This window comes from Malaclemys terrapin, chromosome 2 (assembly GCF_027887155.1).
Source record: "Malaclemys terrapin pileata isolate rMalTer1 chromosome 2, rMalTer1.hap1, whole genome shotgun sequence".
Lineage (NCBI taxonomy): Eukaryota > Metazoa > Chordata > Testudines > Emydidae > Malaclemys > Malaclemys terrapin.
In genome coordinates, this window is record NC_071506.1 from 232,272,053 (window position 1) to 232,298,022 (window position 25,970).

General features: G+C 39.1%; 1 protein-coding gene across 1 annotated transcript in view; it reads left to right on the top strand.

Moving 5' to 3' along the window:
- The first annotated feature begins 2,874 nt into the window (after nucleotides 1-2,874).
- The window catches only part of MEOX2 (mesenchyme homeobox 2), a 70,028-nt gene continuing 46,932 nt past the window's right edge, over nucleotides 2,875-25,970 (top strand). The window contains exon 1 of the mRNA XM_054020290.1: nucleotides 2,875-4,545. Within this exon, the coding sequence (XP_053876265.1) occupies nucleotides 4,029-4,545 (517 nt within the window). The 5' untranslated portion in view covers nucleotides 2,875-4,028. The remainder of the gene's footprint in view (nucleotides 4,546-25,970) is intronic.

The window sequence follows — 25,970 nt, forward strand, 5'->3', positions numbered from 1 at the left end:
ACTTTAATGAAGCCAAGACAAGTTACACCAAGTGAGGATCTGGCCCTATAATGTTTCCATTTATCTGATTTTACTGTAATACAGATGTCTGAATAGACTGCAGCCCCACACAAATGTGAAACTTTCCCATTTAACCGCAGAGCTATCATCATTAAGAAAGTTATCAGTGTAGCCTAAATATTCAGGGAGATAATGGATATAATCTCGGATATGAGAGACTGAACTGCAGTTCAGAAGTTGATGCAAAAGAAATTTTACATTTACTCATTTGGGTCATTTTTCAGATCATCTCTTTTTTTTTTTAACAATAAATCAAACTAAAATTAAAAAACCAGATGCAAGCATTAACCTACTTTAGAAGAGCATAAATGACATCTAAAACGGTGTTGGTCCAACTGTTTTATGAACTAGATGGTTTGCAGTTTTCATACATCTAAAACATTCTATTTGTTTCCCTTGGCATTAGAAGCTTTGGGCAAATTTGGTGGCACTGACTTAACTCGTGATTTTCTCAGATATGTAGATCAGCTAGGTATTATAGAAACTATAACATGGATCCAACCAATAATGTCGAAGTCCAATGACCATGCACATTTTTCTTCGCAGAATTACTTCAATAAAAAGTTTTGTATTAGAATTCTCTTGATTTAAAACTATTTTTTCTTAATTAACTGAAACTGGAAGATTGTGCGAGTGACTGTAATAAATCTATACATTATTTATCATATCTGGTAATGCCTTACTTCTGGTAAATTTCAGTAAATGTTGTAAATTACTGATTACATATATTTCTGTTTGCTTTCATTGTTTAAAAGTGAAGCATAATGGCCTCGAAAATATTTGATATTTTCATATGGAGCAAGCACATTCTTCTTTGCTTCCATTAAGAATTTGAAAAATTATAACGCTTTTTTAGAACTCATGTTTTTATTAGGAGAGGTAGAACCAACTAAAATTTAGTCACCAGTCATCATAATTGATTCTGAAATACAGCAGGAGTAATTGTATGACAACTAAAGAGTTTTCAGTTATTCCCTCTCTACTTTTCACCTTTTGGATCCGCCTCTTCTTTTACCCCTCCCGCCCCCCCCCCCCCCAAATGCTATTTGGCTCTGACTTCTGTTTCTTTTGGAAATTTTATCTTCCTTTTTTCCACTTCCTCTCATTGTGCTTCACTTCTTTGCTTTTTATTGTAGAGAAATTGTACCAGTGTCCCTCAAACGTCTAGAATTAAAAACCCATCTTTCATATTGTATTTGATCTGGAACAATAATGTTTCTAACCCCTTTTCAACTGCTTAGATATTTTATGGCTCAAACTGTGTCGGTCTCCCTCTGCATTTCTATTTTTTCCCCTTCAAGACTCCTTGTTCCACATTTCCAGAGACTGATTGACAGGAACAGGTTGGTAAGAAACTTCAGGACATGTTGTTAACATCTGACACTGTGGAAGAGAACTCAGCCCAATCACTGGGCACGTAAAGGGAAGTTGCACCTATTAGAGATGAAAGGAACTGTGCTTAATCGTTATTTACAAGTTACCTGAAACAAAACTCATCTATCCTCAGCTGTTTATTTCAACAAAAACTGTTTTTATCAATAAAGTGACTATTCTATCGTAACTTGGATTTATCTCGCAAAACAATCTGAAACTCAAAGCACAATACTTTGTAAATATCTCAGTTATTGTTTAATGAGTCTGAGGATATTCCTTATGGACAACGCGTCTGTTTTCCCAGCACTGGGAGCTAACAAAACAAATAATAGTGCAGTCATTGCATTTTCTTTGTACTCTTCCTTTAATATTAGAGCACACATTGAAACGATAAGCACAATGAAGAGCACAAAATGCTTCATCGGTGTGGTAACTGTATATTTCCTTTTTTTCCCTGAAGAAATACCAAGTTTTGGATGGTCACAGCTGCAGCAACGCTCACGTTCTGGACACCATACGTTTAAAACAGCTTTGTTACAGAGAAAACTGACTTGAGAACAATTTTTTAAAACATCAGATTTTAAAAAAGGGGGAGGGAGAGAAATCTTACCGTTTAAAGACTGCTGCAGGTTCCAGCTCACTCTGAAACTGCAGGGGAAAGTGGAGCAGCTGCTGAACAAAAGTTTTAGTTTTTTTTTTTTTTTTTTTTTAGAAAGTCTGCAAAACTAATTTCCCACAAAATAGGGCTCAATTTCCGTTTAAGAAACTAGGTCTTGCAAATCTCATTCAATTCCTGATTTTTTCCAATAGCAATGGACATTCATTTTATCTTTCACACATGGACCTAAGAATTTAGACTTAAATTGCAGGAACCAAATGGTATCGGAATTTAGCGGGGAAGAACGAGGGTTTAAGACAGGGAAAATAGTTATGGTACTGATCATCACTTGATTTCTGATCAATAGCACTTTAATTTAAACCAACTGACTGTCATGTTCGCTGTCACCATTAATTCCATGAGCCATTTCAAAAGCATATTTAAAATTTTCCAGACACCTGAGACAATGAAAACAACAACCAAGTGAAACAAAACAAACTTCCAGATGCAGAGACTAGAAAGTGGTTTGAGATCCTGTTTTGAAATGGCAGAAAGCAGGGAACTGTTGTCTTTCATTGACCTGTTTCTGCAGCTCATTAACTGCCGGTCATTTCATTTTAAAACAAACGCCCTAACATCTCAGCTCTAGTTGCACCAAGCGCAAGTGCAGAAGTATCTGTGCTTAATACTTTTAATATTTTAAGACATCATCTTTGCAGCCGAAGACGCGCCATGTGAGCGGAACAAGTGAGTGACACGTCTCTTGCTGTAATTTATTAACCAGAGGGAATTGAAGTGGCAGGAGCCAGTGTGGTTATTTGCAGCAGTTTCAATTTATCAATGATAACCCGGCTGCTATTCCCATCTGCGCTTAGTTCCTTGCGGGGGGACTGATCATTGCTCTAGTGCCGAGACAAGAGTCTTTCTGATCGTTTTAGGGGAAAACATTCCTGTTTACAGATGAACGGCCAAAGGAAATCAAGGGGGACGTTTGTTGACAATACACCTGGGACTGCAGGTGAGGATGCCTGGACGTTTGGATTTGAAGCTCCCCCTCTCCCCTCAAACACCCACTTCCCCCTGCGGAAAGGGGCCGCTTTATTCTGGAGGACAATCCCCTGCAGGTCCTGAACTCCACCTGCCCTTTCCCATAAACACCACGGCTCGTCGGGAAACACTTATTAAAGAGAGCGACTGTCCGTGATCAGGACCAGAGGGGGCCAAATCCGGCTGCGAAGTGCAATTGATGGGGAGGAGGAGCTGAGAAAGCATCGGCCAGACCTGCCTGGAGCCTACATCAGAGGGCGACCCCCTGCCCGTCTGAAACTGGGCCGCGTGTTCACAGATGTATGTAGAAAACAGTGGGGGTGGGGACTGTGCCGTGCAATAAAGTGTCACTTTTACTTCTCCGGAGTTGCAGCGTTTCATGTGCTGCACGCCCCTGGGCCCCCCGGGGAAAATCTTATCCCGCCGCCTGTGTCAGACAGGATGAGCGGCCCGTCAGGGCTGTAGCTTGTTGATGCAAAGGGCTCGGCTCGCTGACTGTGCTGGAGTTGTGGAGGGAGTTTTTGCATGTGGTCAGTCGCTGTGTTGCTAAGCCAGCCCCCAGCTCACATTACACACGACTGTATTTATAACCTCTCCGAGCCGCTTCCCCCTGCAAGCAGTTCTCTGGGACCACCTTCTATTGGCGTTAACCTCTCCCACTTCTTGACATCTGAGTAGCTCTGAGAAAGCTCATCGAGGTCGAGTGTGTGTGTGTGTGTGTGTGTGTGTGTATGTATGTATGTGTGTGTGTTTTAATGCAACGGAGACTGGCCACTAGGGCTAAAGACCTGGATTATCTGAGCTCTGCTGCTGAAAAGTGTGTCGTTGCCGTTTTGGGGGGAAAAAAAATCCCCAACCAAGCCCTATCTGTTTACAGTGCAAGTTGACAAAGGGTGGTGGAGTTGGATCCTTCTAAACTCTCCTGCCTGGAACCTGAGACTTGCATGCCATGGATCACACACTCTTTGGCTGCCTGCGCAGCCCTCATGCCACCGCACAGGGCTTGCACCCGTTCTCACAGTCTTCTCTCGCCCTGCATGGAAGATCTGACCACATGTCCTACCCCGAGCTGTCTACTTCTTCCTCCTCGTGCATCATAGCGGGATACCCCAATGAAGAGGGCATGTTTGCCAGCCAGCATCACAGAGGGCACCACCATCACCACCACCACCACCACCATCACCACCAGCAGCAGCAGCAGCACCACCAGGCTTTGCAGACGAACTGGCACATTCCTCAGATGTCTTCTCCCCCCGCCGCTGCCAGGCACAGCCTCTGCCTGCAGCCCGACTCAGGAGGTCCCCCGGAGCTGGGCAGTAGCCCCCCAGTCCTGTGTTCAAACTCCTCCAGCCTGGGTACGAATACCCCGACGGGGGCTGCATGTGCTCCCGGGGACTATGGCAGGCAGGCGCTGTCCCCAGTGGAAACAGAGAAGAGGTCCGGCAAAAGGAAAAGCGACAGCTCAGGTAAAGGCTCGTCCTTTGCTATTCTTGCGGGTGCGGGGCGCGCGCGCGTGTGTGGATCCTCCTGGGGAGAGGGGTCTAGAGAGAAACCCTGGGCTTGATGGAGGGACTGCACGTCCCAGCCTTAAGGCTCCCTTTCTTCCAAGCCTTTCTCTGAGGACAGCAGGCTTCAGCGAGTCACTAAAGCCGCGCTCGATGTCTCCATCATAAAGCAAGTTTATCGGGAGCATGGAAAAGAGAGAGCACGTGATAGACCGTGAAATCAATTGCCAGCAGTTGCCTACGGTCAGGAGGGGAAATGTTTGTAGGTTTGATTAGTATTTAGCATCTGGTATTGTGGTTCCTCCCTCCTTCCCCTCTGTTTCAAGATAGCTCTGCTCTTTCCCACCCCCATTCCCCTTTTGAGCCAGTGAAACATATTTCTGAACGCTTGCACAATCCTTGGAAACTTTTTCTTAGAACTGGAACTTTTCTCATGAATGCTAAGTATGTGTTGCATTCTAGGGTGCGTGTCTGTATACAGCGTGTGTATAATATAGAATATAATTCATTACGGGGCAGGAGTTGGAATTTATAAATCACCATGCAGTGAATCCCATTTTTACAACGCTTAGTATTTCATTTCATGTGCTTGGGCTTTCAGGAAGATTTTGCTGGACTTTTGATACACTGTTTTTGTTTTTTTAAGAAGGTGACCTGGGATATGCGTATATGTAGCTTATACAGAAAGGTGAAGCTTTATTATACTTTGAGTTTTATATCCCACAACTGAACAGATTTGGGTTTTCAAAGTGGGGAAAGAAACTCACAAAATCCCATACTAACAAAAGACAATGATCAAGGGGCAATACAATAGTTGCAATTGATGACATTTTTATTGTACATTCAAAATATTGAAAATGCAAGAGCAGACATACCAACAAAGCTGTTTTCTAATAATGAAGAGAAAATGAAAGGATTTTCCTGATATTTACTAAAGTTCACAATTGGAAGCATGACCCTGATTCACTTGAAATGTCATTAATCAGGTTTTTAGAAGTTATGGAAAGTTTGCTCATTTTAAAACCTCTTTTTGCAGTTACATTATATTTTCTTCTTTGCAATTCTCCATGTCAATTACACTAGGAAAGTTTTACTAGTGTAAATCAGGATAGGTTTGTAGCATTTTACTTACTGTTACTATATAGGCTGAAAAAAGTTGTCCAAAATAGAAAAATCTGTCATTCACAGACACTTGCAGTGTTATCTGCAATTATACCTTCACTGTGTTTTTAAGCAAACTTGCATCATTGATCATGTGAGGTCTGAGGAATATTAGATTTTTTTTAACCTGAGTTTTTGAAGGGAAGTAATTTTATGCTGGGTTGTCTGGGGGATCAGTAAATTTGTCAGTCATTTACAAATGTAGAAAATTAGAAGAAAACACATCTGTGCTTCACAATACTAGGAAATGTTGATGTTGCTTTCCGTATTTTGCAATGCAAACACACAAATCCATGGGCATTAGGTGGGACTTTGTTGAAGTCAATGGAATCTTTCCATTGACTTTAATGTGCAGTAGATTGCGCCCTTAATAATGATCATGCTGATATAACAACATAGTCTGGAGTTAACTTTCTAAGACAATGTCTGTATGCAACCCCAAAATCATAATACAGCATACAACTCCCCCTTCCTGCCCCTGAAAAAATATCAACTATGTTAATGTATTCTGAATGTCTTGATCTAACAAGTCTCTTTAGACAATGATGAAATAGTCACAATATTTCATTATTTTTGAAGAATATTGTTTTCAGATCACAATATTTTACCACGCCATTCTTTTGTTTTAATCTGAACTTCTGTGCTGAATATTTGATATCAGTGTGATTTATGGCAGCAAATCTCATTTTTTAGGGCAGTCAGTGTATTTTTGCAGTTACCGGCGGCAATTGCTGTTCGTTTTACTATATTTAACAAGGAATGTATGTGATGGATCATTCTTTTTGTTTCCTGAATCAAATTGCCATATGTTTTTAAAACATAACTGACTTTTTTATTTAATGCTGATCATTTAGAGAACTTTTAGCCACCTTCCCCACTTATAAACTTCTTGAGTAAATGTTTACAATTAATTATAAATTTAGAATAAATAGCTAATAGGTAAACAAAGAGGCTGTTCAGGTATAGCATCAGCAGTTTCAGAATCTAGCTAATTAAGCACTGGTGCATATTTAGAGAGATACTTTCTTACCTCTATTTACCACTAAAGACAACAGAATATTTTGAGGATATTCCTATGCTCTGAACATGTCCCCGGTTTTTGAACTAAATTAGCCTTGGGGCCATCCCAGTTTTGCGGTATCCGGCTTTCATTAATATAAACTGTTGACATCAGAAATCTTAACTCATAAAGTTGAGTTTTGACAGTTGTCTATTCTAAAGAAACCAGCACAACATCAATTAAAGCTACATGCATTATTTTTATTTCCCAAAAATGCTATATTTATTCACCCCTTAAAATTGTCATGAAAATTTCCCAGTGAAGACGTGCATTTTTTCATGTTTATCTTTACCATGATGATAATGGGGCAAAGAACACTAATGCTATTTTATTTGTCCATCAAAAAAATTACTCTTTAAAGTCTCATACTCTTGTACACAGGTGAATGGAGAGGGGGAATCACTTTTTTTGTGTGTGTGTATACTTTGTCATAATTTTGTTCCTTGCTTAGAAAACAAGGTTAAATGTGCCTTAGAAATTATTTAGGTTGAATGACTGATTTTGGATCCCATACTGGGGCCTGAGCAGGCTGGGAAATAACTTCTGAAGATAATGTTCAATAAACTGCTGCATAAACATGGAGAAACTGTCAACTCTGTATACAAGATTTGTGAATTATATGAGAGTGGGAAATACCTCTTATTCATCTCTTCCTGGATGCAGCAGGCCAACCTGCCTGGGTCCAAATGTGGGACCGTAAACCAGCATGCAGGGATATACACACAGCCCTTTAAACATTGTGAGTTCATTTCTTTCAAATAAACATTTCTGATGTCAACAACAGCAAAAAAAAAAATAATAATAAGATGCCACAACATTATGATGTATGCTGCAAACAAATTTATTTATTTTACAATGCAGTAACAGCCAAGATATTTGAGTGCTAATGAGAGGTAGATGAAACAATATTCAATGAATAAGAAAAATATCCCTAAAATGTGTTGTTGCTTTATATGGTATGACTTCTTTCATGAGGTATAATTTGGATATTTTCCCTCTCATAAATTGCCTGTGACTTCTGAAGCCATTTAATTTCACCATTGTAAAATAACAGGTGTTGTTTACAGAGGATATAAAACAAGTAACAAATGCAAAACTATTATAGTGACTTATTTGTGTCTAAATTTTCTTAAAACATCCATTATTTTAGGAAAGATGTGAGCCCAGACACACCTTGGAGACACAAAGTGTAATCTGGATTTCATGTGAAAGCAATTAACTTTCTGAGTATTTTAGGAAGTCTGAATTTCAATGGGAAAAATCTGAAAAGCTCCTACTATTTGGGGGAGAACTTCACAGCATAACTATTAGATATGCAACAATCTAAATGGATTGGGATATCTATTAGGCTAGATGAATATATATTAAGATATATGGAGATATACCTAGCTCATAGAGCTGGAAAGGTCATTGAGTCCAGCCCCCTGCCTTCACTAGCAGGACCAAGTACTGATTTTTGCCCCAGATCCCTAAATGGCCCCCTCAAGGCTTGAGCTCACAACTCTGGGTTTAGTAGGCCAATGCTCAAACCACTGAGCTAGCCTTCCCCTCAACATTAAGAGTGAATACATGAAGATATGCTACTGTGTATTGAATCCCAATGCCATTTAAAAATACTATTAAGTATGAAAAATATTTTTACATCTGGCACATAAAGACTGTATAGAGTGCAGAGATCTACAGAGAGATTGATGTATGTAAATATAGCTATATGTCCATTTATATTTTTTTTAAATGAACATAAAATGCCATCATGCAAATGTAGTCTACGATGTGCCTTCAAAGAAACTGCTTTTAAAACCTAAATACTATAAATGTAGTGTCTAAAATGATCACTTCAAAGCAAGTCATTTTGATAAATGACTATAAATAGTGTGAATTCATTGGTTTCAATGACTTCTGATTGCTCTCTAAAACATTTCAGTAAGAAAAATGAGCTGCACCCGCATAATCAAAAGGACTGTGTAACTGATTCATCAATATGTCTATACTTTTCAGCGTGGCTGTAATGGAAGCAAGAGAAATACATGCTATTGGCTAAAAACTTTCTCTGGAAAGAGTTAATTTGTTAATTATGTTTGGGATGTAATATCAAAACATCACTTATCATGAACGGAAAATGTCAAAATATGTAGGTTATACAAATCAGAGAGGTATGTACCAAATGTGTTGAAGTCAAATTGAATGATCATGCTATTTTAAAGAGAAATACAATACAGATGATTCCTTATCAGAGACCAGTGTTGCATATTGCATTACTTAGTGGATTGTTTTATTGGACAAAATTTACACTTTGCTCACAGCAACTATAATTAACAAAAACAGAACTGTATCTTTCATAGATACTAAATTATATTTTAATTTGTACAATCTAAAACTCCTTGCTCTTAGCAAAATGACAGATTTAATATATTTTATCACATCTCTTTGCGTTAACTATGGATGGAAAATAGCATAGTCATACCATCTAATTTGAATTGCTATCTGTTTAGATGTAATGAGATTCATTTGTAGCTACAAACATTTAAGCCCTCCTCATTCCCCTATTAAAAAAACAAACAAAGATATCAAGGCCTCAGTCCAGAAAAACATTTAAGCATGTGCTTAACTTTTTGAGTTGTTCCATTGCTTATAGTTAAGCACATATTTAAATGCATTGCTGGATCAGACCCAGTTTTTCTATAATACACCAACATAACTATGCAATTGTGTCTTACTTTATATTAGCCAATACCCAGACTTACAAGTAAAGTCACTGAAAATTTTGTCTACATAAGAAGTGCAATATTAGGATCCATTGTAGAGGCAGAGAGAGATACACTTACACACAAAGAGATACAGGAAGTGTGAAAATATATAAAGAACTGGAAATTTTACAAAAACCAAACCACTGAAAATTCCATTTAAAAATCACAACAATACATTATTTTTAGGATTTTAAATTTATTGGAAAGTGGGGGAGGGAGGGGGAAGGGAAGAGTGCCAGTTGCGTAACTGAAACACAAATTCCAGCAATAGCAATAGACTGGATATCAATTTAGGTATCACCTAATGGTTTGAACAGATGCTAATCTGAAATTACCTGAAATTGTATTTAATGTTGTGGTTTTTAGCACTAGAGAATAAGACCCAAACTAACAGATCCTATTTAGAGTGTAATTCTAATGTTCATAGTACTTACAATAGCAACTGAGAAGCGAACATATGCCTTAGGATTTTTTCTTTCATACAGTTATCCTTATAACCATAAAATAGCAACTAGTTTGTAATCTCCAGAGTGTTTTAAGTGCACTCGTTCATCTGAATTCAATTAGCCATTTTGGAATCTTCATTTTTTACATTTTTATAATTCATTGGTCTTCATGCACTTGATTATGCCTTTTTGAAATCAATGGGAGTGGGATCAGGCCCTTCATCTTGAAATTCAAGGCAAGGTGATTACATACACTTTAATATAGCCCTTAAGAATCATGCATTTTATACTGCCCTTTAAGAATCATGGAGCATTCCTCCATTATATCTCTTATAAACTTAGAAGTGGATCTCAAACAAATTTTTGCTGTGGCTCAAAAGTCATGGTGGCCAGACATCAAGTTCACGATGGTCTCACTTGAGAATCACTGGTTTTGTGTGCAGTGTGAGTGTTTCCTATATCGTTTTTTCTCCTTTGGTAAGATGTCCTGTACAAGCAGTTTTCCATGTCCAAATGTGGCGCATTAACAGTATGCCTTAGTTTTCTAGAGTGAGCAAAGCTAAAAATTCATCAATGAGGGGTTTTTTTGCGGAAAGAGTTCTCCACAGGCCTGCATCTTTGTTCTACTCCTCCATTTACGGAAATCAGTGGGACTGCTCTTTACCATAAAGTTATTGTTGTGCATGTTCGTAGTATTGGGGACCAACATTTCTGATTATTCAAACTGAATGAATTTTAAAAATCTAATTTATGTGTCTCTTTATATATTGTGGGTGAAATCCTTTCTCCACTAAAGTCCATGACAAAACTCTCATTGACTTCAGTAGGGGCAAGATTTCACCCTATGTGTTTACTTTATACGCATGACTAAGGTCAGGCAAGGAAAATAGACTGATTATTCTCTCTTACGATTATAGCTATGGTCATTTTCTGATTCTTGCATGCTAGCAATAGACACCTTTGACAAATGTTACGGAGGAATGTTTATTTCACAAAAGAAAAACTGGACTGTTTTAATTTTGTAGAAACATTTATATACTTAGAATTTATAAATCCATATTACATAATCTACATTTTGGGATAAATTTGACATGATCATATCCCTTTAAAAATATTGCTTTCATGGCCAAGATGTCAATCATATAGATACTTTTCATTCATTGCTGGGGTTTTTTTTACAAAACTTATCTAAAATGTCACTGGTATTGTGTAGACAGCTGCATAATCGTATATTAAGATTCACAGAGTGATACAGTAGAGTGAAAAACAATTCATAATACATACTTTATAATAATGGTGTAAATTACCGTGCTGTTTATCCTTTACTTTTATGAATGTACGTTGTTTCTAAATAACTTTGACCATTATGTCCATGTACAAATGTCAAAAAGTCCTCTTAATTTTAAAGCCAGTACATTAACATAATACTCATTATAGATCAAAGAATAGGACCTGAGGGTAAAATGTTGGCCTCATTACAGTCAACAGCAAAACCCTCATTGACTTTAATAGTCAGGATTTTGCTCTGAGTTTTGGAAGGGCCTTAGACTTTCTGCCAGAAAATAATTTTGGGTGCATTTTATAGCACTTATACAACCTGATTTAAAGGTGCAAGTGTTATATAATATGCCTGCAATTATGTGCAGGTGCAAAAAACAGGCTGCTTCTGAAAATCAGAAGCTAAATGTTTTAGTTCTTAGCAACTGAGTAAACTTAATGATCCAATCTTATATGCATTGAAGTCACTGGGACTTGCACTTCAATTCACTGGGAGTAAGTCCAGCTTCGATATCTTATTGATAACTACATATACATAAGCCTTGGGGTATTGGAAAATGGGACCCTTAAGTATATGAAAAATAACAAGACACTAAGCATATTTAAACTCAGTTGAAAGAAAAGTTCTTTTGTAGATTGAACCTACATTACCGTTTACATTTCTCTTTAACTGATGAAACAAAATAGTTGGCCCAACAGAGGACGAAATAAGTCTCAGAGGAATGATTCAAATCATTCAATTACTATGGAAGAGCATCATTTTACTAAACCAATAAAATTCAGTGGATTATGAAACTCCAAAGGACAGCCAAAGAAACTTTTTTTTGAAAAGCCGCTTCTTGGACTGGAGAAAAAATTGATTCACTAATATTATTTATGGCAAGTAAAGTATGAAAAATTAGATTTGAAACAGATTACTGCAGGTTGTGCTGCAATCTAGGTGCGGTGTTCTTTTTTTCTGTCCCCACTCTCTCTGATCTACAATAGCTATTTTTAATTTTAGCAACTGAGCTTTAATAAATACTGCCACACAGCAGCTCGGTAACACACACTTGGAAATTTATCCATCACCACTGTATCTAATATTTTTAGTGCTGAAGGCCTTCATCCTACAAAGATTTAAGTAGATGCTTAACTTCACACATTGCAAGTGAAATCCTGGCCCCTTTGAATTAAATGGAAGTTTAGCTATTGACTTCAATGGGACCAGGGTTTCTTCCTGTTAGCAGCTGCACTGACTTTGATAGCTCTACTTAAATGCCTGGAATTAAGCATGTGCTTAAATGTTTTGGTGAATTGGGGCTTTAGTCTCTGTCTTAAATTTCCAAAAAGAAACTGTTTTATTCTTTGTCCCTGAAAATAAAGTTGGACGTGTCATCTGACTATACAGCTGAAAACCTAAAGAAAGTTGAAGAAAAAGTGGTGGGATTTTTGTTCTGCCTTTCAAGTGGGAACCAAAACCAAACCAATCCAAAACAACAACTCTGGAAAGGATCCCTAGAGACAGGAAAATTCCATGAGGTTTCCTTAATGTAGATTCCCACAAATGTTTCTTTTGAGGATGGGAACTCTAATGGATGCGGTCAGGGAATCCTGTACAACCAGTTGTCTCTGCCCTTAAAGGGGATTCCAGTTCCCTAGCACAGCGGGGCTCCATGCGGAAGATAACATAGCTTGGGGCTCTAAAACATTTTTATGCATTCTTTGGGGTGTTTGTATGGAATGAAGCATATTCCCCACCCTGACAAGCTCCAATCCCATGCCCTGCCCACACGTGGATCCCAGATCTCTCAGAGATCTCTGCATAAGGCGTTGGGAGAGGGGACACTGTTGAGGAGGTGGCCGACGTCACTGCTCCGGCCACTTCCCTGTGGGCTAGGAGAGTTTCAGTCATGGTGGTACCCTTTTTCCATACAGATCGGGGGGACTATTGGGCCCATTTTGTGCAGGCAAAATATCCAAGATGGATAAATAATTATCTATCGTTCTGACCTAGCAAAACCCTTAAGCAGATATTTAGATGTGTTTTGGCCTGATCCAGTCTGAATAACTCCTTGTGTTGATTCCTAATTCTTCTGTAAGCTTTGAAAAATTTCTCCTATCTGTCTACATAACTATTTGTCCCCATGACGCTACTGACTGAGAATGTACACATCATTCCTTACACACATATTAAACATATATGCATTTTTTTCTTTCTCAGCTAACATATAGTGCATACTGCTAAAATCAAATTACAAATAAAGAATTTTTTCTCTTGTCTTTTTCCTTCCTAATGAACAGACTTTTTAAAAATAAAATTTAGGACAAGCTGATTATATTTCTTTAGGTAAAATATATAAAGCTCAAAGTAACTGTTAAATAAGAGTTTGAGAACAACTATACTGGGCTCGATTCTCAGCTGGTGTAAATTGGCACACCTCCATTGGACTCAGTATTGCTACACTGACTTACCCCGGCCGTGTGACAATTTCTTAGTGATGAACTGTACAAAATGTTTTCCATTGAAAGAAAATAGCAGTACCACAACTTATAATTAAAATATGTTAATATGAGCAAAGGACCTTTTGCTCTTAATCCATTGAAACGTATGTCTCTGAAAATCAATCTTCAAAAAAATACAATTGAAATTCTGCAAGGTGCTCCGAGCACTCCCCTCTTGCTGAAGTTAGTGGGAACCAAGAGCACTGCAAGCTCTAGTCTATAATTAGTAGTAATGTCTTGCTACTATTACAAAGTTTAAAGTAACATGCTGATGCAGTTATATTGTTGACTGTATTCTTGTTTCAGAAAAAGTTTTGGATTTGTGCTGCAGCTAAGGCCTAATCCTGCGGGACGTTAATTTAGCCTTCTCAAGGACTTTGGGACTCAGGCCCTTACTGTTTTTTTTTTTTGTTTTTTTTTGTTTTTTTTTTTAAATGTTTGGGGGAGCTTGTTTGGTTCTTATGCCTTAGAGAACTTAGCACCTTTTTCTTCCACTCAGAGAGGGAACAGTGCCTTTACATTACAGTTTGTCTTAAAGGGTAATGTTTATGTGATACTGACCTAAAATAAATAAAGAAATGGAGAGACCAAAGCCTATGTAGGACTATGTAAATGTGTGTCAATGAATGCAAGATGAAACAAAATTAGCTATGTATAGACAGCATAAGTGAGGAAAATAGGAGGATTAATTAGTGCACGCAAAGTTCCTTGAACTCTATAAATACAAAGTATTATCTCTTCTTAAAGTTAGCATTTTGTATGCTATTGGTAAAATGGAATTAAGTAATCACTTCTATAACTGGTCTTTAAAAAGAATATATTAAGTCATCCACATTTATGGAATTATTATTTTAAAATGTTAGTAGATCAAATATCTTTAAATGTAATTAAAATATTGATGTGAAAAAAACACAGAAGAAAAGCTGGAGATCAATCCCTAAATGTTCAGATTTGGTTTAAATTATGAAGGACTAATCTGCCAAACTTCCCTGTATGTTTTGTGTTCTGAATTTTACTTCCCTTGTTCCTCCACCCCCAACTCTTTTTATATTTTAATATGTTACTACAGTTTTATAAGAACAAACATCTTTATTGCTTTAATATGAGGGAATGCAGAGAAATCTAATACTATGAAACCTCATATTTCATGGGTTCCAAACTGAAATTTAGACGTAAGGAAGGTCTCATTTGAGATCGATATTTTCCATGCCAACAGACTTTGCAGGAATTTCACATTTTTGTTTTTTGCAAACATATCACAAGGGCTTTGCCAGCCATGACACCCAAACAAACACGTTTTTTTGGATGGAGCTAATATGTTTCAAGTACAGTGGCTAAATGTGTTCAACAGCTTGACTGTGTTTAGTGAAATAGCATTTATAGACAGGGGCCTGATCCTACATTCGGAGTTGATGGGGCCTTTAAGTCCTACTGAAATCACTCAGCCCCTTGCTGGATTGGGCCTTTTGTAAACTGAACTGCATACCTGTTCCTGTAAAGCCCTAATCCTGAAAACATTTAACATTGCACTTAGCTTTAATGTCATGCATATGTAACCTACATAGAAAGGAGGTAAGTCTAAGCTCGTATTCGATGCGATTTACTTACCAATTCTGTGCTACAGAAATCCTCTCTCTGACTTGCAGAGACCATGAATTCATATCCTTGTGAGAGACTGCAGTTGTTTTTTCTATAGGAACAATTTAAAAAGTGGAAATTATAATGGGATTCACTTTTTTCTTCTTCTTAGGAATCCAATACCAGTCTTTATCATAAGACAGTCTCTCACACAAACACACACAATTAGCAGTCAACGTTTTTCCTTTTTTTTAATTGAATGACTCTCCAAAGATAAATCATTACTCGCAGACTGCTAGACTGACTAACGTTAACTAGAGATTTGCTATTTTCCTTTAAAATGAAGAATCTGAATTAGAGCCAAACCCTAAAATATATATATTTAAACCTCACAAAATAAGTAAATGGATTAGGACTTTTGCCAATCGGAGATCTTCTGCTTTCACGTAGGTCATGACAACTAGGTATAGACATTCACTTGTATCACAGAACCAATTTTTTCAGCATGCATGATACTAAGCACAAACACAACGTCAAATACACACACACACACACACACACACCTGACAATTGCTGCAGCTGTTAGGTTCAATGGTATGATATGACTCTCAAAGACATTAAGCCTCCAGTCTATGATTTCTACTTTGTGGTGTTTTCCCAGTCTCAATCCCAATGACTTCTGTAAAATTACTGGAAACTATATTGAGATCCAACCTACAGATTCAGTCTGGGTTACCCCCGCAGCTCTATCTTTTCCATGCGGGGCTGGGCTGTATCTGACTGGTGCACAAATCAAAATGGCTGCCAGTTATGTACCCCTGACAGAACTCACTTCTGACTGGACAGGAGCTTCCGGCTTCTAACTAAGGGTTTAACGTGTGTACTGGAACATCTGCCCTTATTGAAAACTTCCACGCCAGTTTCAGAGCATGATTAGCTTCCTGCACTCCCTCTAGTGTGCTGAAATAGCAACTTTATGTTTGAAATGACTCAAGCCTCTATACTGCCATCTTGCCTGGGAATGTTTCCATCTCCACTCAGAACAAGTAGAAACAGCAGCTGTAATTACAGCAATAAGGCTTTTGACTGAACACCAGAAAAAGGGTGGAGAAAAAAAGAGATCAGGGGGTTACACATAGTCCCAATGGGACTACTCACAGTAATAAAGTTAAGCAAATGCATAAGCGATTGCAGGATTTGATCCTATATCTATGGCTGTTCTGTTGTTGACTTTAACTTTTTGGCTAAGAAACGTTTCCAATTATACTGCCTATGGGTGGATCTCAGATAAAAATATTCTTTATGCAGGACCTTATTTCATTTTGTGTTTTTCAAGTCTGCCTCAAAAACTAATTTGTAGTCTTAATTCACAAAATATATAAATATGGAAGCTGCATTCATGTTACCACTGAAACATGATTGACTTTATTATATACAGAGAAGTGAAAAGCATGCCGCTAAACATGTAATGGGATGTAGCAAGGGTGGTAGGTTTAATGCTGCCCATCATGCCTGCCCTGTGCCCATATCTGACAATAGCACCTTGTTTATATACCAATAAGCACCTAAAATGGATTGAGGTGAAATTCATCTGGGTCCAAAAGGCACAGACGCTATGCAGGACTGTATGGGAGTCTGCTGGATGAGTAGCGTCCTGGGGCACTTGTGCATTTCCTATGTTCTACAGGAAAGATCTCTGTGCAAAATCTGCATAGGCCTCCATGGATGACCACACTGGGACAGGCCAGGGGAGAAGCTGCAGTATCTTGTGTAACTGTCATGGGGGAATGCTGCCACTAGTCTGCCTTTGGCCTTGAGTAGTAGAGTGTTGAATTTAACCTGCCCAATTTTTCCATCCTCTACAGAGCTCAAATAGTCAGGCTTTATGTGGGTAGAGTGGAATATGAAATGAATACAGCATTTCATCCCTTCCTGTGGAAAAACTTACAGAAGGAGGAAGAAGTACTCACAAAACAATACAAAATGGATATGTGGGGAAACCTAAAGCATTCTCCTTACAGGGGAAGGAGGAATTAACTATATGGTGAGGGCATGACTTCATAGTTAGAGGATCTTTGCCGATACCTGCAGACCGATACCATTGGTTCCCTAGTCCAAGGCTATGTAATACCTCTAACTTTGAGCATGGTTGAAGCTGTGGATTGGAAGATATTATCTGCCACTCAAGTGTGCAATGTGGGGTCGTCTTTGACTTCTCTCCTTCTCCCACACACATCCAGGCTGTTTTGCTGCTGCTTCCTTCATGTGATATCAAAAACCCAACCCTTCTTTTCTGTCCCCACGTCCATGCTCTGGGCATCTCTATCTTGATTACTGTAATTTCCTCCCTGACTCCAGTGTTGCCAACTCCACATAGTAGGAAGTCAGCCGAGAAACCCTGAAAAGTTGCTATTTAAGCTTTCAAAATGTGTCAAAAATGTCACTAACCAATTTCCACAAAATTCAACAGCAAATTATAGGTATATACACGGGATGGTAAATTTTCATTACAAACACAATACTGAAATAATGCATTATAGAATTTTTATACACACTAATCCCTGAAAATGTTTTTAGACTGTGTAAGTCGTATTCTAATAGGAGTTTGTCATAGAGTTTTTAAGTGCATAATTGGGCATGTCCTCGGAAGGAAGCGCATTCCAGGGCTTGGGCTTGGGCTGAGAATGGTTTGACTCAATCTCCTGGTGGCAGAATAAATGCTTAGCAAGTAACCGGGGCTCAGCTTCAATTCCTTGCTGGTGGGGAGAGGGTAAAAAAAGCCAGATCTAATGGGGAGGGGAGGTGGAAGAGGGGAGGATACAACTGCCCCTAAGGGGAAAAGTTATGATTTTCTGCTTAGTAAAAACAGTTAGTGACCAGGGTGGGCGCCACTCCCTGGGGGAGGGTGATGCAGGAAAAAAATGTTGACAACAGATCTTTGAACCTTTGGCCACTGAAACGTTAACTGATTAAAATCTCCTCCAAGAAGTAGGGAGCCGGCTTGTCTATCTGGGCGATTCCTTGTGACTCTGCCGAACCTGCCCCCATGACTAGCTTCTGCACTCACCCTGCCTGGGTGAGAGGACACTCCCAGCTGCTGAACAGAAAGCAGCAGCAGCAATGCTGGGTGCTCTCTCTCCAGTGGATAGTCTTTTGTTTATTTTGTTATCATTTACCAGCTCCATTGGTGTCTCTCAGTTGGTAGGGGGCTGGCAAGGGGTTTCATGGTTTTCCTGGTTACATGGGGCAGGGCTGGGGTCCCCCCTACTTCTTAACCTGGCATTTGGCTGCCCCTCCAAGCCTCCCTTTGCTTTTTGCACTTAACTTTCCATAATTGCCACTGCTGCCTACAAGCAACTACAACAGTACACTGTCATCATCAGACAGGTGCCGCTCACGTCGGGTCTGGTTAAGGTTGCGTAGATGTAATGACATTGACTTGGTGTACAACAGAATGTGGTAAGAAGAGTGTTGAATGGATTTTATTAACACTATTGAGCTGCTTGTGAATGATTTTGTGACTATACAAATTCGCGACTTCTTTCTCTGAATATCACTATAATTGTCAGTGAAAGTCGCTGGTCGCTTTGATGCTTATTTGCTCACTAGGTAAACCAAAAAGTCACTAAATCTTGTCAACACAGCACTGAATTCCATATTGTTCCTGCTAAAATGAGCCTATCCGTTGATCAGACCAGATTACTTCCCCCTTAGAATTCTTCTACTGTCTCCCACTTGCTTATCTAATCAATGGTAAATGTCACATCCTCACCTGTAGGAGTCTGCACAACGGCACCTCAGCCTACATCTCTGATATTGTTTCTCATCTAATCCTACCTCACCTTCTTTGCTCCATCTTGTATGCTCACTTCCTTTTCCCACTCCCATTCTTATGCCTTCTTCTGTACTGTCCATATGCCTGAAATGAACTCCCAATTCCAGTATACCATCCTCTCTCATTCAGTCCTTCCTAAATCCTCATATCTTTCATGGGATCTTACAATCTCAGGTTAGTCAAATGCCTCCTGCACTTCAACATTGTATAAGAAAGAGAAAGTAACAAAAAAAAGAGTCAACACGTGTACATCTGCCATTTGTATTGTTTCGTCTCTCTTCTATATTTCAAGCTCTTCAGGGTAGAGACAGTTTATCTTGTATAGCACTAAGCAAGGTGGTGTTTGTGGAAGTAGCTACAGTAGGACTATGAGCCAGAAACGATGATGATGATTAATATTTAGTGCTGTTAATGTGCTTAGAGATCTACAATGTGCAGAAGAAAAGTGTTTGCAGCTTCTTTTTTCATTCTTTATGGAGCCAGTGGTGCAAACGTGGGAGTTATAATCTCCCTGAAATTCAGCCTTTAACTCCAGCCTGTTAGGTGATAATTCCTGCATTCTAGGAGTAGGAAGGGGGAACCTGCATGGAGAAGAATGAAGCTTCACTATAGGTGGAATGAGAATTTGTTTAATTAATGGTCTTCTATTCCATTACTCCATAGGTGGAGTTTCACAACTTGAATAAAGTAAATAATTTCACAGCTCCACTTATGTACTGTGGGGATAGGCACATTACAAATGCACGGACAATTTTGGTCAGTCTGTCCACTGTATCTAATTGGGCAATAATCAGATTCCACTATAGTATTCCATTTTCGTATGCATGCAGAGCAATTCAGTTTTGGGGAAACTTCCTCATGATATTTGAATGCTTAGGGTTGACAATTCAGCAATTGCATTAAAGGTTCAGAAAGTTTCATTGCATTATCACTGAACTGGCTGTAAGGTGGGATTATAGAAAAAATGTATTAGACTTGAAACTCTGGAGACCTAAATTCACAGGGGAGTAGATCACAAGAACACAAAATTGGCTGTGGTCCAGCTAGTCCCCAGCAGGCTTTTTTCCAAGTCACAAAACCACCACACAATTTGGTACAACTTTCAGGCTCAGTCAAGAGGATTCTGTTCCAGGACTGAAATAGCCAGTGTGCTGCATGCCAGGATTGAGGTGCATTTGCAGAGCAGTGTGAAGACACATTTACAGCTTTTGTCTGAACTTTATCTGCCTCTGGCTAATGATGCATCTCTTAATTTTGATGAGTAGTAATTTCATCCATTTAAAAAGCATAGAAACGAACATCATTGCCTAATATGATGTAGTCACAACTGCAAAATTAGGATGGAATTAAGCAGCAGGTTGCAAGATTTATTAAACCTTAACACAAGGGAGGGGCGCTACCTGCCCATCACTCATACCAGGCATTTAATTGGTTCCAGTATGACAGTTACAGGACTCCTTACCATATAACTCATCAGGTATGGTATGATCTCCTCAGTTACCCCCCTGGACTCAGCTCTCTCTGAGTCCTAGCACCCTCCCCACTGTGTGTGTGGGGGGGAGACAGAGGGTGCAGCAGGGTGGGGATCTTAGCCTGCGAGGGCCACAAGGTCTGACCTCAGCCCATGAAGGCCACAATCCTATATGCTTAAGGCCCAATACCAAAATCCCAGGTCTTTTACCTCTGGAACTGTTCATTTTATTCTCTTAACCACATTGCAAACCATCCGCAAGTTGCAACAAATAAAGAACTCAACCCCAGTACCTCTGTTGGGTACTAAGTGCATTCCTACTTAACCCACCTGAAGGTTCTGTGAGGAAGGCAAAAAACCTCCCTGATCCTCTACCAATTGGCTTATGGGGGGGAAAAAATCCTTCCTGACTTGCTAAACAGGTGATTGGCTAGACCTGTAGCATCTGCTAGGTCAGGTTCTTATTCCTAGTTCAGGTGGCTAGTGTGGGCTGCTAGAATGGAGCCAAATGAGGCTCCACACAGCCCCTGAGTTGGGCTAAATTCTGGGAGCTGAGGAATGCTAGCCAATCAGCATCCTCTCCCCCATCTAGCCATACCAGAATGACATCGGAACACCAACCTTCTTCCCCATTCTTTAACCAAAAAAAAAAAAACAACCCCACTGTAGTCCAAGCAAAGCTTTCTATAAAGCAAAAAGGGAGAAGAGCCAGAGCCTCCATGAGGTCCACTAGGGATTTCATTATTTCCAGTCTAATTAACATGGAAAGTACTCAGATATTAATGTGATAGCGGGCAACAGGACAAAACCTAAGATAGGTAAGTGAAAATAGAACAGGAGAAGAACTCTAGCTACTGTATAAATATGAAGGTCTGGTTTTCGTAGTAGGCTTGATTCAAGTGTCACTGATCAAGGAAAGGCTAATGTATCAGGTTAAGCAGTATGGTTGTGATTATGAAATATTCGTTTTGATTTTTAAAAATAGCTTGCGTTGATGAATATCCATTGGAAACTGTTCCACGGTGTAATAGATCTTGTCTTCAGGAATTTTTTCCTCATGTTAATCTTAAAGTGTTCCTGATTTTATCCCATTGCTGCTAGTTTTATGCTCTAGGACTATCCTAAATAATTACTCCTCTGTGTGCACCCTCTAGATATTTGCAGACAGTTGATATGTGCTCCTTCCCCTAACCTCACTTAGTTAAGCGATGGGCTATTGATTTCTACCTTTTTAGTTTTTCCTACTGCATCAGTCATCCAGCTGTCTAATAATTTTTGTTCCTTTTTAACCTAACACTATCCAATTTGTCAGAGGATGAAGCTAAGAAAGGACTTGGCGCACAGGCAATTCAGAAAAAAAATCTTTAAATAGGTTAATTTATATGTGGAACAAAGACCAATAGAAGCTGAAACTGTGACTATTTAAAAAAAATAGACCTGCAACTAAAAGGGAAAAGTACTGTATGGTACAAATGCTAAAAGAATATATGAAGAGCTCTAGGTTGGCTATCTGCCTCTTTCCATCCCGAAAATGTTGCTAAATTACCATATGTGAATTAGTTAAAGAATTTTCAGCCAGTAATATTTATACATTTCTCAAAGCACCTTGCTTTCATTCCAATCTGAAAATCAGACTTCCACCAGTTATCTAGGTTCTTGATTTTCGCTGATTACTGAACTATAAATCATCTGCACCTTTATTGGTCTTTAAGCTTTCTGAAATGAAAGTTAAGTTGTTTTCTTACAGGTTTCTCCAAATTAGTTTGATTTGTTGCTAACCTGCTAGAAGGTGCTTATCCTAGGAGACTTTAATATTCACTATGGTAATCTTGCATATTTCCCCCTGCAGGAATTCTTAACAATTTTGAACTTGTTTCTCTTTCACTACTTGTCCTCTATCCACTTTAGGACAAATTGTGCATGGCCCTTGCATAACTACACAAAGGGGTGGATAGCACAAGAAACCTCTATTCTTCTCTGCAGCCCCATGCAGGGTCTAGGCACAGTTACAGTCCATGTGTTCTCTTGAGCTCAGGAACTGAGCCCTGTTACTGCCCGCAGGTGTCATAGTCCTGCAACCAGACACAGCCAGAAGGGACCTTCTGCAGCCTTCCAGGAGAAGTAAACACACAGTGATATTCTATGCACCCAGGAACTCTGGACAGCGCTGTGTTTCTCTGGAGCACAATGCCTCAAAAAACTCCTGTTAGGGTGGTGTGGCTTTACACCACACTCAACACTGGTTTGTGTCCTAATGGCAGGATCTGGTCCTAAAGGTTTGCATGTTCTTGGTTTCATTTATTCATTTGATATGCAGTCTTCTGGTTTCTCTGCATTTTCACTGCATGTTGGTTTTCAGTCTAATCTCTTGATCCTCTAATCTGTGAGTATATGACTTCTTCAGTGCCAAATAAGGTGGATTCATCCTTCTTTATATGTTAGCCCAAACATAATCTGAAAAATTAGTTATTGTTTTTCTTTTTATAATGACTAATTTGTCTTTATGTCTGCTAATAATCAAGTTATAGAAAATGTTGTAAATAGTCCCTGAATGGACATTTTGTTTAATTAGTACTTTATTCACCTTAGCATTAGTAGTAGTAGTAGTATTGTTATTAGTATTTTTATTAAGGATTTGAAAAGCTAGAAAGAGCTGGCAGTAAACTGAAAGAGCAATGGAAAGTTGGTAGCTGAAATATCATTTAGATTCATATGGAAGGAAAGAATTTGGGCAGATGATCAAAAAAAACACGAATTTGCAGCTACAGTTGTTCTTCATTGCAGGTGCCTAAATGGGCACTTCTGGGTGTTGAGTTCTCTTGTGTTAAGGCAGTTTTCAGACTCCAACCTTTCTGTTCATGATTATAGGTTTATGATCCATAAGTACTTTCTCATTGTCACAGACTTCTTTCCTGGTTGCCTCACTCCTATATCCTTTATGCATTTGCTCTTGTAATGGCCTGAAATTTTTAATAGACATTCAGTGCAATCCCACCAGCTTGCCTTTGAATGTAAAGCAAGAACACCCCTTAGGCAGTTTAAAAACACTCCAGTTTAATGCCAGTCCAGGTTAATGAGGACCAACAATTCTGTCCTCTAATGTGCCTTCAAGAAGTTCCCTTAAGAGTGCAGTGTGGTCAAAAGATTTGACATAGAACATATTTTGCACTAAGTACCAGACCAAAACACATTAAAGAAAACCATGCCTATTTATGTGATCTCTGGTGTTGCTGATTTTCTTTCTTCTTTGATTTATAAATCAAATGTCATTAATGGTTATACTAAGGCCCCTGTCCTCCAAAGACTAAGCACATGCTTAACTTTACGTTCTGTTCTTACTGACGTCAATACATTGAACTCAATGGGACTACACATAGTGCATAAACCTTAGCATATGTTAGTGTTTGTAAGATTGGGGTTAAATCAAGATCACATAAAAATATAGTACACGCTCAGATGACATCTGACTCTTAGTTTTCACATATACTGTTAGATGTGTTAGCATTGCAAACATTTATGTGACAGTAGCGATTGCGATTGGTGTTCCATTGTGCTAAAATGTTGTACAAACACATAGGAAAGCATGGTGCTTGGGCCAAAAAGTTTGCTTATAAGATTGTATTTTCCTTAGGGCTTCATTGTTAAACCACTTTTTAAAAGAAATTCTAATAGTATGGGCAAATTTTCAAGTCAAGTTAATCAAAGGTTTAATAGGTGGATTGAAAAGAGAAATACTTAAATGAATAAGCCATATTGGTATTAAAGACAAAATTAGATGCTCCCGAGTTTAAGGCTGGGGCCTAGGATTCAGAAAATGTGAGTTCAGTTCCTAGCTCTGACACAGACTTCTTGTGTGACCTTAGCTGAGGTATTTAGTCACTCTGTGCCTTCCCTATCTGTACAAGGGGATAATACTCACTTACATCTCTTACTGTATGTAGATACAGCACCAAGCACAATAAGGCTCCGATCTGGGTTTGCTCAGTTAGGTGAGGCCATAATATAAATGATAGTAATAATGAAAGATAGTTTCAATTTTTGAATTGTTAGCCATAGTAGTTTTGTGGGGGTGTGACTGTAAGAAATAAACTCTTTCCTTTTATTATAAAATAGGCCTATAATTAACTACATATTATCCTTTTGATAATTTTGAGCCCATTATTGGCAGGCTTGGTCTAACCAACCATATGTATGGAGGTGATGCAGAGCTATATTTCTCTGCCTCTACAAATATTACAGTTTCTTTCCAAATGATCAGTTTGTTTGGCTGGTGTACAGTCCCAGCCACACATTTTTTTCTAAAATTGAATCCAGATCAAGTAGCATTCCCCATTGATCGGATCTCATTGCCTGGCTTGATCAACATTTTTCACTCCTGTTGAAAGTGGGCAGTTGCCAGTTTGCACAGGAGCCTGTTTTGAAAATCGCTGATGTTATCCTTAGCTCTTCATTGCCTTTTTCAAGTGATGTAAACATGACTGATCTATGGTCATTAGAAGATTATAGCAAAACGATATCAGTAGTATCTGGATTTAGAACTGTGGACTTTCTTTGTCTGATTTTTTTTTCTGATTTAGAATGTGCAGTTCTGTTTCAATGGGTCTTAGTACATTCTGAGCCTTCCAACTGTTGAAAACTCTGCTTGCCTTCTCATTGGACTAAGTTTGATCAGCCATATTGTACAATTTACATTGGCTCCCACTGAAGTTTAATATTAATATTCATGTTTTATTGCTCCTATGTAAAATTCTCCACTGTCTAGTTTCCTAGCTATGGGAACTATTGATGCTTATGCCATATTGTGAAATCTCTCTCCAGCAGGACCGGCTCCAGGCAGGGCTGGCTCCAGCATTTCTACCGCCCCAAGCAAAAAAAAAAAAAAAAAAAAAAAAAAAAAAGCCGCAATCGCGATCGGCGGCAACAATTGGAAAAAAAAAAAAAAGCCGCGATCGGCAGTTCAGCGGCAGGTCCTTCGCTCCTAGAGGGAGTGAGGGACCTGCTGCCCCCGAATTGCTGCAGGTGCCACCCCCTCCCTTGGCCGCCCCAAGCACCTGCTTGTTAAGCTGGTGCCTGGAGCAAGCCCTGGCTCCAGGGTTTTGGCCGCCCTAAGCAGCCAAACAAAAAAAACAAAAAACAAAAACAAAAAAAGCCGCGATCGCAATTGCAATTCGGTGGGAGGTCCTTCGCTCCGAGCAGGAGTGAGGGACCGTCTGCCGAATTGCCGCCGAACAGCTGGACGTGCCGCCCCTCTCCGAAGTGGCCGCCCCAAGCACCTGCTTGGTAAGCTGGTGCCTGGAGCCAGCCCTGCTCTCCAGGAACTAAGAAC